We start from the raw sequence: 16,449 nt of genomic DNA, 5'->3' as shown, positions 1-16,449 counted from the left end.
GTGCGTTGACTATGCATAGCCCACACCAGAAAAATATAACCTATATCATAGAGTAACCTATACTAGAGCGGTACTGTCATAGTAAATTTTGTAACCCCAGTAAATTCACTGCCATCTGTCGACACACTTTAAAACTAAAAATGAATATTTATAAAAATACGATAGAATGTATTTAAATATAGATAAATGATTTTTTTTATTTGCATTAATTATTTTTATGATTTTGACCCATGTTCTTTCACTGATATGCGTTAAAATTGTTAAATAACAAACGAAACCGTCAACGACATCTATACGACTGTAGGCCAAAACTAGTAGCGCCCTCTGAACGAGAATCAAATTTTCTTGATTTTCGAGGCACGTTTTTTCCTTAGACTGTATCCATCTATTACGGAGTTATATCTATCTTTGCCTATATCTTTTTAACGTAATTTATACCTAACGTTTAGTGATATCTAAGTTACTCTATGGTTTAGTGTCATTTTGACATTACATAAAAAATGCATTGTCAAAGTGCAATATTATTACAAAATCATGACTGTTAGTAATACCTATTAAATGTGAGAATACGCTAAACAAAATGATTACATTGCCAAAAACCAAGAGGGATCCGAAAAAGGTCGAGGGTCTTTGCAAGTACGCACCTAATCAATTTTAAATAGAAATAGAAATAGTTTATTCGTGGCACATTATAACACAAGAAGAACCAAAAGCAAACTTACACATAACATCTTAATTACAACACACACATCATCACATCATTACATCTTAATCATAACATTTTAATTTATCTCGTGTGCTTTGGAGTATAGTAAATGACGCGCAATTCCGGAAATGTATCTAAAAATAATAACAATATGAAGGTAAGTATTTCATAAGGTAAAAGCAGACTTCTTCCAATTAATCCAAAGAGAATTATTTATAATCATGAATCCATTAGGTTCGTACAGTCGCAGCAAAGATATCTTACAGAACAAAACTAATACCTTCTAACAAATATTTGCACTAGTCAAAAGAATCAACAAGGATTTTAAAATAAATAAAATAAATAAATAAATAAAAAGGCATTTATTGTCGCAGTAAAAAAAAACCGTAGTAGGCTTAAATTACAGCAGTAAGTATACAAGTATTTTACGTACTTTTACTAACTTTTTTCCCAAAATTTTGGTCACATCTTTGCTCCCAAGCATGACGTGAAGTGTACTAATTAAAAACCGGACAAGTGCGAGTCGGACTCGCGCACGAAGGGTTCCGTACCATTACGGAAAAAACAGCAAAAAAATCACGTTTGTTGTATGGGAGCCCCATTTAAATATTTATATTATTCTGTTTTTAGTATTTGTTGTTATAGCGGCAACAGAAATACATCATCTGCGAAAATTTCAACTGTCTAGCTATCACGGTTCAAGAGATACAGCCTGGTGACAGACGGACAGACAGACGGACAGACGGACGGACAGACAGACAGCGGAGTCTTAGTAATAGGGTCCTGTTTTTATCCTTTGGGTACGGAACCCTAAAAACTAGTGACATCTAGTCATCAGAACCATGAAATATTTCGGTGGGCCATCTCGCTCATATGGCCATCTACCCCGGAATTACCCTACCCAATCACCAACAGATTTTGTATGACCAAGTTCGTCTGAGGCGATAACTCTTAGAGTGGTTAAGGGAGATGATCGTGAAGCACCATGAACGTTAGGTGCCGTTCCGTTGGTGGAATTAGTTTCTTGTTTACATTACTGTAAGGTCCCTATGTGGAAGATCAAAGTTCATTAGTCGTTACAAAGGTTAAAACTTATGTCAACATAAAAATACTTATATTTGTTATCTTATCATTACTAAACCGATGTAAAATGGTCAAAATTACTAATTTAAATGGAAATCGGTACCTATTTCATTAAGTCGGTACTTTGACCAAAAACAACTTTTAAGGCAAGAAGTTGATTTAAGCGTTACACTTCTTTGTGTAAGATATTATTTATGGCAGTACTAGTACTTATACCGGAACAGACTTGGCTGGTTTTTATTCATATTGACTTAATTTTCCTGTAAGTGCATTAGTAGGTAATATCCGTTGCCGACATCATAGAGTCGCATCCTTTATGTTAAAATATTACGATAGGAAATCGCGACCCCTTTTGGCCCTTTTATATGAAGAGATACATACAATACAAGTACAGGTTCTACGAAAAGGAAAGGTTAACCCTCAATGTCATTTATTGTCAAAAAATGCTATTTCAATTCTGTCTGATATTTAATGAATATGGATAAAGTTTTAGGATATATTTTCACACATAAAAAAAATATCTAAAAAAAATGTAAAAATATTACTATCAGTAAGTATCTATCATTGTTGACTGTACTCGGCCACATACTGTCTTCTTCTTCTTCTCAAGAGTTTCAAGACAAATCCAACGAGCACAAACTCAATGAGGTAGTTAGCGATGATTAATTACTGCGTACAGCTGGACGAGAAAACGTGGAAATAAAATAAAATGGAACACTAGTTGTCTTGCTACAAGTGCTACAACAATCAAATTAAATGAGTTTTCGTTACAAAATTAGAAATAAGAGTCAAAATAAATAAACAAAAACATAGTTCTAGGTTGATGTTGAACGCAAACACGCGCATAAATAAGCGGGTTTGTAGGATAGAAATGTTATAATTTCAGCTGTCACTTAAGCCTTAGGCCTTAAGGTGACCTGAGAGTTCATTGATTCATTTGTTTATTGATTTCAGTGGTTGCCTATATTATTGCCTTACGAATAATAATCGTACACTTAATTCTCAGTAACGGATTAATGCTGAGCAAATTTGAAACCTTTGTAGGCGCGAGACTTAAAAATAATAATAATAGTTCTAACTCTAACTCTATTCGGAAAGGAATTTTGGTGGGTTCGGGTGAACGAATTCAGTAGGTCAATTACGGACGCTCGGCATTGCCCCATATAGTACAAAAATCGGGCCTTTAATTTGTTAATTAAAATTAAACTATTTTACGTTTGTTTAAAATGGACCTAATTTTTGCCGCGCAGTATGTACGTTTTTAAAATTTAAGTTTAATCCTGGTTCAATTAAATACATACATACATACATATAATCACGCCTATTTCCCGGAGGGGTAGGCAGAGACTACGGATTTCCACTTGCTACGATCCTGACATACCTCTTTCGCTTCCTTCACTTTCATAACATTCCTCATACACGTGTATGAGGAATGTTCAATTAAATAAAGAGAAATTATTAATCTTGATTGTTGTAGTTTAAAGTACGATAATTTACCTTTCAGAAGAAGATAATACAGTTAACCTACAAATATGTACTATCTTTTGATTTATTCCAAAATCCTTATTAGGTGTTCGTAATTACCCCTTTGATACGTACGGTTTTTGGACGTCACTTACTGCTGTGTGTGCATGGTGAGCTGGTGAGGCCAATTTGTACTCGCAAGTATTAAATCTGCTTACATGGATAGATATATATATATAGTATATACCCTATCCATATAGTATTATTATTAGAGTATCTATATATTCCTTTCACAGGTGCCGTCCCATATGCAAGAGTAGAAGACGAGAATGGAAGGGTCAAGTCCAGTTGACTTCGGAAGAACTTCTCCTGGAGAGGAAGCCGATTCCTGAATGCTTCCGGCGACGTCCTAGAGTGAGGACCAATCATGCATCCTTCATTAGGGTTTCGTACCCAAAGGGTAAAAACGGGACCCTATTACTAAGACTCCACTGTCTCTCTGTCTGTCTGGCACCAGGCTGTATCTCATGAACCGTGATAGCTAGACAGTTGAAATTTTCACAGATGATGTATTTCTGTTGCCACTATAACAACAGGTACGGAACCGTCGGTGGGCGAGTCCGACTTGCACTTGTCCGCTTTTTTTAGAATTCAAAATTTTCGACCGATATCAAAAAAAGGAGACAATTTTTTTTCTCGAAGATGGCTAGACCGAAATAAAAAATCATTTTTTGTTTAAAAGGGTCGTATAGTACATATAGTTCTTCACAGTGGGCCCATTGTCATTAGGTGCTGGCGTCCTGGATGGGAGATTTGATGATAGGATTTCGGAGAATGTGCCTAAGGGATCCCTTCAAATATTATAGCCACATAACAGCTATATACGCCTACTATTCGGGGCATCGTAGGCGTATATAGCTGTTATCTTAGGGAAATTTGGAATCCCTAGCAACCTTACTCACCACATCAATCACCATACACGTAAGGTCCATTAATCGCCTTCTGTAACCTAAAAGCCTGTAGTTATAAATGATTATAACTATACAAAATTATACATAAAAAATATTATTTTCAGAATGAATTAAGGAAATTTATACACGATAAATTACCAATTAATATACTAACAAAATAGAAATTATACATTAGATCGATTCCGATCCCACAACACCTTCTCTTCAATCATGTATGAGCGACATTATATTTTATTGCACCTCTACAAATTTTCCACTGATTTCTAAATTGTTTCATCCTATTAAGTATCTTAGACGTTCGACAAGCCTGGGGTCAGGGGTTACCAAATGTTTGCCATAGTTTGTTCAAAATTAATAAATAAAACTGTATGTAGGCCTCACAAGTTTCACGTGTCAATATAAGATTTACAGTGACATCACATAGTGACAAGAACAACATACACGACAACACATACATAATTACAACATACTGTTAAAGTAATACACCAATCATCATCAAATAAAGGATTTAATACAATAAAACAGACATAACTTGGAAAACTCTACCAGGCGACGCCATTACGGCGATGGCTATCTGTCAAGTCCTTGCCGCGCTATAGTGATGTATCCATTTCGAATACCGATTGTATAGCTTCATTCGCGAAAGCCTCATATCGGTTATTAGTTCGGCCTCCTGATAAAGAAAACCTTCGCCCCCGAAGGTCAGCAATCAGCACCACAGAACTTTAGCCTCGTACGACTTGCACCGAGAGACTCGTGGGCATCGTGACGTAGGTAGCCAGTTTTGCTCAACGACTTCGTTGGACTCGATGTTAACTGTGTGCTGAAAATAAGAAAACAAAACCAACCGACTTGGTCAGTTCTACAATTCATCTTCTGATGTTTAGGCTCTTTATGCTACATCAGAATGTCTTTTCTTGGTGTAAAAATCGTAAAGGTAAATACGCCACATTATTCAGTGAAATTTGTTAGATCATTGCGACTATTACGAGCGGTAAATCAATCTTAATCGTCAGCTCTCTCTCAGTAGTTCCGTAATGGTTCAATTAACCAGGTTTATATTGTAAATTTCCAGTTTTCTTGAATAAACATCATGTTCTCCAATCGTCAAATGTCAATTTATTACAGAAAATTCTTATCTGATGGACTAGCTCTTTAAGCATAATTATAATTATCATCTTCCAATCCTTTCTATTTTAACTAGTACTTAGCTTCGTTGATCTGTACTGTAAATTCGCTAAACCAATTCTTAAACTGATCTTGCAAGAGTGATCATATTCTTGAGCTCGTTAAGCGTACATATAATTCAGGCATTAATTCATTACAAAAATCTTCTGCAAGTAATACTCGCTAAGCACCAGGCATGGGGTTCTCAAAATTATTCGCTGTCACATTCATAAGCTAATAAAATATTATCTCATTTGGGTGAGCCCTTTCAGGCGATTATGTGCGCTCATTATAACGTTGGTTCAGTTGTGTAAGACACTTCTGGCGATAATGTGAGCCCTTGAGGCGATCTAGTATGTAAGCCCCTGAGGCGTTTGTGTATGTGAGCCTGAGCCCCAAGGCGATCATGTATGTGAGCCCCTAAGGCGATCATGTACGTGAGCCCCCAAGGCGACCATGTATCTGAGCCCCCAAGGCGATGGTGTATGTGAGCCCCTTAGACGATCATGTATGTGAGCCCTTCAATACATAGCAAGATTTATAAATACAACAGCCAATATTTGGGCATTCTAATAATGTTACGATACATTACTGCTAGAATATAGCACTTATAAATACAATAAGGGGTGAATAATACATTAAATTTGGAGATGTAAAAGGTCCCCAATGCCAGAAATTAGATGTTATTGATTATGATTTATTCTAATTAACAGGAAGTTTTCCCAAACGGCCCGTGCCCTCTCCACGGTCGAAGCAAACATCTCAATATTAAGGAGCGCTATGCAGAACGTAAACCCCATGTCGTGCGCATCTGCCAGGCCCCACTGGACGTTGCTGTGGAGACACCTTATTTGGACCTTGTCGCGCAAGCTACTGAACTTGGTTAGAATCAAATACTAATTAGACGTATAAATAATATTGTCTTCGGTTACCGCGATAGTTACTCATGAAACAAAACTATGGAAACCGATTAACGTCGGGATTTTTTTTATACTACGCCGGTGGCAAAGAAGCATACGGCCCGCCTGATGTTAAGCAATCTCCGTAGCCTATGTACGCCTGCAACTCCAGAGGAGCTACATGCGCGTTGCCGGTCCTAACACTCCTCTCCCTCGTTGAGCTCTGGCAACCTTACTCACCGGCAGGAACATAACACTATGAGTAGGGTCTAGTGTTATTTGGCTGCGGTTTTCTGTATGAATGTACTCGTAGTATAAGTTCAATATACGCGATATAATCCGCGTTTTCATAGTTTTAGACGTATAAAGTTCATAAGTGATATGAATTTGACACCTAATCTAGATGGCGCTGTTTGGCTCCGTGCAATTACGCGGTAACTGGTTGTCAAAACTTTTTAGAACGTTGATTACGATAGTTTTTTGTTATACAAGGGTGCAAAGTTGTATTTTACCCGCGAGTGTGGAATTGAAACACGAGCAAGCGAAAGGATTCTATAGTTGAACCACGAGCGAAGCAAGTGGTTCTAAAATAGAATCCTGAGCGTAGCGAGTGTTTTAACACACGAGAAGTAAAATACATTTGCACCCGTGTGTAACACAAAACTTTTCCCCTCTCTATAGCGAGGAAAGTGCAACATCCACAGGCGTTAAGATCATCTTCATCAACTGGAATCACTAATTTTTTTTACGATATTATAACAAAAAACTCTGGAAATTCTGTACTTTTACGTGAGAAGTTATTAAGTAAAATTTTTGTTGACAATGTTGACATTTCTGACGTATGAAATGTCAATCATGCGTTTTGAAATTGCATCGACTTAACTTGTGCGTTCAGGGGTCGTAGCACGGTACGCTTATCACACGCTTATCACCATGCCTGTCACGTTCTAACAAGTATGTGAGTGCGAAAGTGACGGATTTCGTGATAGGGGAACCATGCTGCGCGGGCAGAATTATATTTAACATAATTATTAAAAAACAAACGTTTATTATGGAATTTTAAGGTTTATGACTTAAAATCATTAAATAAAGCTAAATCTGGTATTTTCTATTAGATTCTCAAACCATTTATTTAATGATAATTAATATCGAACGAACCATTATTATGAGCGTTTTACGTTTTGTTATCTGTCAAGCTACTTAAACACGCTCCATCCAAGGTCAAATTACTTTCCCCACTAGTGGATAAAATGTGTTTTTCCCCGCTTGTTTTAAAGGATAAAAGACGGCTTTCCGAGCTAGTGAGGGGAAAAAACTTTTCGTGTGGTGGTATAAAGGAGCTGAAGTTAAGAACCCGATTATTATTTTTTATGACAGGTGTGAAGGCCGAATACCCCTCCTGTATGTAGCCCAAAACGCTCTTAAGATTTAGCATATGAAACTTGAGAATAATCGCTTTTGGACTGGCAATATTTGTCATACCGCCATGACTTCTACTGGAATTAGTAAAAAAGTAATTGTGTCTTAACTTTTTCACAGGCGCCCTGCCATTGATAGGTAAAACTTGTTGCGCGTTCTGCAACTGCGGAGCGTGTTGTGACTGCAGCGGCTCAAACTACGAGCCGAAAGACGCGGAACGCGCTGCTTGCCGTCGCGCGCACATGCGCGAGTTCGATCGGCGCGTACGCGGGCTGCAAGAGTCGCGCATCATGTATGACTGATGAACGTACAAAGTGGGCATTTTCTTACGCATCTCTCTATGATAGCCAACAAGGCTGTCACCATATTTAATTGCTGCCGAATATGGATGCCTAGCCAATAGGCAATCGAAAAGTTCAATCGAAACTTATATTTATGTAATTGTAAAAATGATCATGTAATTTTTCTTTTCATCTGTACGATCAATATAAACGATTGCAATCTTGGTTACAGCCCTGGCAGTTACATTATAAGCCATATTTATCAACTTGGAAACAAAGCTAGCTCTAACTATGACATATTAGACACTGACATATACACACAATTTTTTCAGTCCATTTTAAGTCAATGTAGCAAATTCAGTGACACTAAACAAAAATACTTCAATAATACAGACTGATTTCCGACGTAAATATATTTGCACTTTTGATTTTATGTCTACGTCAATGACGCCTTGTACGGAGATACTTAGGAGCCCTAATTTTTTTACTTTTCTTTCGTTACATTCAAGTACAAACAAAGAATAAACGCCTTATCTTATCGTTATAATCCGTAAACACGGGCAATCGACAGTTATCCATCCGTTATTTAACTACGGTTCACTTTGTCATACGTAAAGAATATACCTACCTAAGACGTGTGCATTTTGCAAGAATAAAATTGCTGCAATATTATAACTTAAAATTTGCTCAGTGGAACAAGTACTTAACAGTAGGAATTAATTTTGTACTAAGCAGAAAGAAACAACGGGTCGGCAACGCGCATGTAACATCTCTGGTGTTGCAGGTGTCCATAGGCTACGGTGACTGCTTACCATCAGGCGGGCCGTATGCTTGTTTGCCACCGTCGTGGTAAAAAAAAAACCAAGAAATTTTGAACTACCTATTGCAAATTTAGGCCGCATACATAACAGCGGCAGACGCTTAAGGAAATCAATAAGCGATTCATAATTTACTTCTAGCTTTCACTCAGTTACCACGGAAACTTAAATTCAAACACGAATCAGCAATTCATTTCTTACCATTTTGTACTGATTTTTAATTTTGGACTTATTGAAATATTAATTTGCAAAATTAAGTAAGAATAATACGTTAACACAATGTAGTCATACTTATATAGAAAAACAATTACATAATAATAATATCACAAATCATAATATTCCTTAAGAGTCACACGAACCCATTCGCCGCCATACAATTGAGGTCTCATTTTAAAACAACATGCTGAAATATTATGAAACTTCAAGTAATATATATCTATTTTATCTGGTACTAGTTTCCATTGCTAGAAATTCATTCAATTTTTTTATATTTTCTTTGTATTACAATTTTAATTGGCGTATTATCTATACTGACTTAGACCTGCGATCAAAATCTCGCTCGTACTCTTGCACTGATAGAGGCGCCGGTGGTGAACTACATACAATTTGTACATAGCTAAGGAGTAGGACCTGTAATTAGTCTAAAGTTAATTGGGTCGATCAACTTTTTTATGTCATCGAGAAAGATTTGTATAAAAAAAATGCGCTGAATTTGTATGTGTTTTTGTATATTTCACGTAGAACTATAATCAAAGTTTTATATGCGAATACGAGCCGCGCACAAATTTCATATTTCTAATAAACGGAAAATATACCTTTTATAAATGACTATCACAAAAGTATGAAATAAGTATCCCAATTAAGTATCGACAAATTGAACTTGAACTTGCAGTCTCTTAAGTGGCCAGTTACCGGAGAGTTTACCCAACTTCCAAATGTCATCTGTATCAACCTTGAAATGAGTAAGTATAAACAGTCAGTCTTAATGATAAGGGGAAATACTTCTCCCAAACGCATCAGTATATAACGGACATCGTGGCCACATTTATCAAAATTATCAGTTAGATTTCAAAAAGTTTCTGTAAAAGGGTCAGTTTGTGTCTTTATTTTATGTCAACACCAATCAGTTAGGTCAGTAGTAAATATGAAAGTGTTTATTATTGTCAACTTGTGTTTGCTATTTTTGCTGCATGGAACCGGTGAGTGAATTGGTTTATTTTAAAATAATATTTTAAGTAATAATAATTTATTTTATCATAATTTGGAATCTAAGCCCAATTTCTTCAGATCGATACCAAAGTTATAATATATGGTGCAAACACCGTTTTAGGTTGGTTACCTGTGTAGGTACAGTCGAAGGAAAAAATATCGATCCAGACAAATGGCTCAAAAATATGTGAACACGACTTTATTGTTTAAGGTGTAAGAGCGTACACATATTTTTGAAACTATGGGAATGTATATATATTTATGCCCTTGACTGTACATACTTAATGACGTTATATTGAAAGACAATTTTATAATATATATATATATATATAATTATTTCTATAAAAGCCGCCCTTAAGAGACACACGGATCTGCCCCCATACAATTAAAGTTACGGTCTAATTTAAAACGACATTCTGAAATATGATATAAACATTCAAATAATATATATCTATTCCTGGCACTAGTTTTCGTTGTTAGATAATTGTAAAAAAAGAAATTAGGGAGTAAAAATTTTACATACAAAACGCTTCGCTCTATTTTCGGCGGCGGCGTGACTCTTAATGACGTAATGACTATTCTTTCTCTATTTCTAGATAGCAGAAAGTTTCGCAATGACTATTCTTACTACCCGGAGGCAGCGGGGTGGCTCAAGCTGCATGAGGTGCCTGCTACTTGGAATAATGCATGGTTAAAATGCTATCGTGAAGGTTAGTACTACTGAATTGAACAAGTTCCATTTATTTAATCGCCTAAATTTAGGCAAAATGTGGTTTGCAAGACTTGATTAAATAGTAATTAATACCGGTTATAAGGCTGGTAAAGGTCTAGATGGTCTAGACAAAGAAAACATATTTAATTTTTCATGAGTTAACAGCTTTCTCTCAAAAGTGTGCTTTACATTCAATTTTACGTCTTAATTTTAAAAAACGCAGTCATCTGACAATTTACCAAAATTTTGTAGTCTTTATTTAAGTTTTTTTATAATAAATATTCGTTCAAAACCTGGGTTATTAAAAAAAAGTAGTTTCAAGAATGCTTAATGATTTTAGGTGCCGTCCTCGCTTCTCCCGAAACCGAGAACCTTAACAATACGATGAAGTCACTGTCAGCCAGTTTGCAAAATTCCTTGGCCATATACACAGGAATCCATGCTACATTTTCTAAAGGAGACTATTACACCATTGAAGGTTCGTATAGTATAAATTAGAAATGGTTATTTTCCCTCCTTGTCTTCTGCGGACCGCGGTTACATACGATATTCCCAATGGGCATGGTCATATGCCGTGAATCGTACGAAAATAATGCTGCCAACCTGCCAAAATTTTCAATTTTTGATCAACTAACTTGAAGACAAAAAGGCTTGTAATTTGAGCATGAATGCCATCGTTGGCATGAAATGATTGATGTCAAAGGCAGAAGTCATATTATTTACTCTAGATTATGTTAATTTCGACGCAGATAAGTCGTTATATCTGCAGAGATTTCCAGGCGGAATCCCCGATAACAGAGTACACCGATTTCACGAAATCGTCTCAATGTGAATACTCAGAATGATTTAATATTGTAAGAAATTAACTACCACTAAACAATGTGACATTTTTAGACTTAGTTCTTGTAAGAATAAGACAAATTGTCGGAATGGAAAGTGGAACGAAACATATTATAGTAAGACCAAAATAAGTCTGCAACGATTTTGATAGCACACGTAGTGTAAGTGTTATTTATACGTTATAATTTCATAGACGTTTGACGTTTAAAATAACACTTGCACTGCGTGTGCTATCAAAATCGTTGCAGACTTGTCTTGGTCTAACTATTTATTTTATTTTCTGCCGGGTAATCAGAAGAGAAGAGGGCCCTAATAATAAATAAATAGAGGCAATTATTATGGTTCGATTGTTGTTACGGGCTGCTGTATTAACTAGATTACACTTTCAGGTACTCCCCTCTCGAAAATCAACGTGACTTGGGCTCCTGGGGAACCTGACAATTTTGGGGACAAAGAGGACTGCCTCGCTATGTTTCACAACAGCACCCTTGCGGATGTCGACTGTAATGGCATCTACCCTTTCCTTTGCTACAAGAAAAAAACTAAGCTGTTTACTAATGCCTGCGGGACAATTGATTCTGGTATTATTTTATTTTATTATTTACACATTTTGTAACTGCTACTCGTACTTCTTCAAAGTTGTCAAAGTGTTTTAAATCGGCACGAGTTGCAAATTACCTATTCGCACATGTATCATACAACTTTTACAGTACATATGATCCTTTAAATTTTCGACATAGTTACGTAATGTGCTTATTATCGCACTAGTGCGGTAAAGTAGCACCATATGTACTGTAAACTGATTTCTAGCACAGTAAAAATATTCATAGGATTTATAGTACTTATTTGAAACAATGTAAATAATTGTCATTGTTTTTTTAGTCCATTGCCCAACATATCTCACTTTCATCGAACCCATTTGTCTTTTGCCAGATACATTGTGGAGATCGTTTTTTCATATTAGTCGTGAGCGTAATTCATTTTTTGTATATTTTGCCATTTTAATCTGATTTAACATTACACAGATTACACCTTGAATTTAAAAACTGGCAGCTGCTACAAGTTCCACCGCTTCCCCCAAAACTGGACTCAGGCCTTCGCTGCTTGCTCCGGGGAGGGTGGATACCTTGCTATCATTAATAGCAACGTGGAAGCTTCAGTAATTAGGGATTTGTACGGCAAAAATCCTGACAGCGCCATGCCAGGGAACTTTGAAAAGTCTATGGCGCATATTGGAGTATCTGATTGGGGCCGGCGAGGATTATGGCTTACTATTCACGGTAAGATATTTTGATTACTTTAAAAAAACAGTGCGACTGCAATATTTTTTACTAAATTATTCACAGTATTATTTATTTTAGATCTTCTTCTTTTTAAACTTGTATAGTGCTGTATGTAGATTTTTACAATAAACGTTTTCTATTCTATTCTATTCTGCCAGTTGAAAAATACTTCCCCACATGGAGGCATGCGTACTCTATGCCAGGTGCATACCAAATAAACGTGTTCGCTGTAACCTTCACTTTAAGAAGGAGGGGCAAGAAGAGCACTGGGATAAGTCATGTTATTTCTCTTGGCCTTGGAAAAATAATAACCATGTCTCTCTTATTCTTCTTAATAAGATTTAGTAGCAATAATTGTGAATTTAAAATTTGAATATTTTTGTTCCATGTTTATTCCTCAACAGGCTAACATTGTATGTTGCTTACAGGAGAAACACTCAATGCCGCAGGTTACGATAGGTGGGTAAACGGCTACCCATCAGCAGACACGACGGCAAATTTAAACCGACCCTGTGGAACTGTGTTTAGGGATGGGCTTCTGGCTAACACGAAGTGTGAAATGGTTAGACCTTTTATATGCGAAAAAACATCTGATAGCCAGGAAGACTACGAATATTATAAGTAAGCATTGGAAAAAATAAAATATATAATTAAAACTTTATGTGCCCAAGGCTCTAATAGATTTTCTTCAAGACTAAACTAAACACAGGTGTTGTAATATTATAAAAATATGGTTGATACAATAAAATTACAACTTTAATAAATATGCTAAAAACCTAATGTATTTTCATTATACTTAATCTAGGTCACCGCTTAAAATGCAGTCAGGGTGAAATCATTCGGCTAAATATCGACGAATAACATAATAATCATTAAGTAAATATTTTGTACAATGATTTATTAAATGTACCTATATTTCATTCTGTCAAATTATAATCACATTGCGTGGACTTTAGCAATTGTAGCAGCGTGTGTTTAGCAAACGCACGCACGCACGCATGCACACGCACACGCGCAACACACACACAAACCACACATTCCTTAATAAAACTGCACGGGCCGAAAGATACAAAAAACACCCGATATTTTCCACCATTATTTAGAAAAAATAAATACAAATACATGACGGATAAAAAACGTGTACTTACGGCAATTTGAATGCTCCCGTCGAAATTCATAATGTCCCTCCGTGCTCAGCATTTTGATGCGAAACGGGCGGCATATTGCACTAGATTTATCAAAAAAAGTTATGCACACATTTTAGGGAGCACGTCCGTAAACAAATCAGGGAAATGCCACACACCAGACCTTATTCGAAACGCGCTATCTCATAGACGTCATCATCATATCAGCCGAAAATCGTTCACTGATAGACAAATTCCTCTTCCGATGTGTTATACAACGATAGGCCGAGCGCTGTCTGTATCTACATATGTGACGTTTTCAACCAAAAGGTACCACATTGTCGCTTGTCAATAAGGTTGATTTCAAATTGAAGCTATATGGAAATAGCGCCTTATTGACAACCGACAATAAGTACCCTTTTGGTTGAGAATGGCAAATATATCTAATAGTTTCCCTTGATCCAGATCTAGGATCTTCCCACGCTGTGATTATAATTGGTAAAGGTATTAATCAATTCAGATTAGGTATTTTGTAGTTATAAATTGTAACAGGCGAACCTGTATAAATGCGCTTTGTAATTTACGCATATTTCTTTCTTAAACAACCAAAAGTGCGGAAAGACTAGGTTACGCAGGCACTTTCCTGATTTGTCTGTGTGGTCTGTTATTTTTGCAGTGTTGCACTGAGGCGCGAGTGTAAAGTTATTCCACTCGCCTGTACTCGTCAAGCAATGGAAATACACAACGACTTGTGCAAGGGATTGAATTATAGCTTTTCATTGAGACACTCGTAGCAACTACTTGACAACGTTTAAACGAGCAAACTACGTACCAAACCGTTTTAGTTTCTAACTGTTGACGCTTAGCTCTGTCCTATACAAATATCGTGTGTTTCGCCTAGAATTTATGGGCCAATTTACATGAGCTACTGCTGAACTAATGTGTCAATATTTTGATAGACATCCTGCGCCGGCTCTTGTTCGAGCTTTGAGCGCAAAGCGAGCATTAACCTATAAATATTATAACGAACCAGAATACCTAAAGGGAATATTGCAATGAACAGTGCAACGTTCCTGCAGATTGCATTGCTGCAATAAATAGACTGCAGAGCCTTGAACACCGTAGATACGTAGCTTGTTTATCGGTATTCTACAGGATACATTTCGGGGAGTGTGCGATGGGATTACATAATCTAATCCCCCCATCTCCATTCTGCCACCGTGGGACTAGACGCGGACTTGCGTTTCACCCTTACGTCGTTACTCTGCCACTGATTCGTACTAAGCGCTATGCATCCAGCTTTATCATGCGAACGGCTAAGGAGTGGAATTCACTTCCTGCAAATCTATTCCCAGTCCACTATAACTTGGATATTTTTAAATCGAGAGTGAATAGACATCTTTTAGGTAAGCATGATCCACCCTAGACTGCATCGGCACTTACCATCAGGTGAGATTGCGGTCAAATGTTTGCCTTTTTGTAATAAAAAAAAAAACATTAAATGTCAAAAATACAGTCGGCAGTAATGCTGCATTTCACAGCATTGCTGCGCTGCAAGACTGCCAGAATTGGAATTTGACCTTAAGCGTAACGTACAATTACGCATAATTTGATCTAACCAATGCTTGAGAAGGTATAACATTTTTTTAATTTATTCTTATCAAAACCTAGGTCTTATATAGGTATTCTATTACTTACAATTTTGTGCTTCAAATGCCTCTCCATACTGATTTAATTTTTCTTGCCAAATATTTTCCAAAAATATATTTTCGCCAGGTCCGAGGAGTTATTACAAATTTTTCATAAAACCAATCGTTGGGCTTTTTGATTATCCGTGGCTGGGCTGGAATACAAGAAGGTAAGCATTTTCAAATCAAATTATGCTGGTTCGTTGAAAACGTCGTTCGTTTGTCATCAGTAAGTGGTTCAAACAACGCTATGCAAGTATGCAGACCTGAGGTTGCTAACAATAGTAGATTGTTAACCAAGGAATAAAATGGTGCCTTTCACCCAAGTTAAACACACTACTTTTTATTTCGAATACGGGGAAAGTATAATACATGTGCATTTAAAAAACATGTCTAAGTATACCTAAATTTCAGTAGTTTTTCTTGAGGGTACTTTCTATTAACAATTTAGTTAAAAATATCGTTATTTATGAAATGGGAGCTAATTATCAGAATGGAAATTGTACAACAAATCCATTTAAACCCCAATTTTTTATTGCTTATCGTAAAAAAAACGTAGGTACTTAGAAAGTACAGTGCTCTAGAGCAGAAACGTATCATTTTCTGCACACTTTTTAGAACAACAACTACCAACTCAGAGCATGAGCAATGAAAAGAGAATATTATAACCACTACGTTTTAAGAGACGGACGGGACCTTCTTACTGGCCCATGAGATCAATCGAAACGAATAGTGCTGTACGCATGCGTTCCCAGCGTTTATCGATAAATTATCTGTGGTACCTT

The 16,449-nt window shown here is 36.5% G+C and overlaps 2 protein-coding genes across 2 annotated transcripts; both read left to right on the top strand.

The window, feature by feature from the left end:
* Nucleotides 1–558: 558 nt before the first annotated feature.
* Nucleotides 559–8,084, top strand: LOC134743905 (uncharacterized). The gene is made up of 4 exons (XM_063677540.1): nucleotides 559–636; nucleotides 3,550–3,667; nucleotides 6,105–6,273; nucleotides 7,830–8,084. Exons 1-4 carry the CDS (start codon nucleotides 581–583, stop codon nucleotides 8,009–8,011), a joined length of 525 nt encoding a protein of 174 aa, XP_063533610.1. The 5' UTR covers nucleotides 559–580; the 3' UTR covers nucleotides 8,012–8,084.
* Nucleotides 8,085–9,888: 1,804 nt separating this feature from the next.
* LOC134743904 (hemolymph lipopolysaccharide-binding protein-like) lies at nucleotides 9,889–13,489 on the top strand. Its single transcript, XM_063677539.1, has 6 exons — nucleotides 9,889–10,007; nucleotides 10,614–10,727; nucleotides 11,070–11,207; nucleotides 11,959–12,150; nucleotides 12,595–12,849; nucleotides 13,281–13,489. The coding sequence occupies exons 1-6, from the start codon at nucleotides 9,953–9,955 to the stop codon at nucleotides 13,475–13,477; spliced, it is 951 nt and encodes a 316-aa protein (XP_063533609.1). The 5' UTR covers nucleotides 9,889–9,952; the 3' UTR covers nucleotides 13,478–13,489.
* The last annotated feature ends 2,960 nt before the right edge of the window (nucleotides 13,490–16,449 follow it).

This window comes from Cydia strobilella, chromosome 9, assembly GCF_947568885.1.
Source record: "Cydia strobilella chromosome 9, ilCydStro3.1, whole genome shotgun sequence".
Classification (NCBI taxonomy): domain Eukaryota; kingdom Metazoa; phylum Arthropoda; class Insecta; order Lepidoptera; family Tortricidae; genus Cydia; species Cydia strobilella.
The sequence above is the reverse complement of the archived record's forward strand: the minus strand, read 5'-3'. Positions and strand labels throughout refer to the sequence as shown.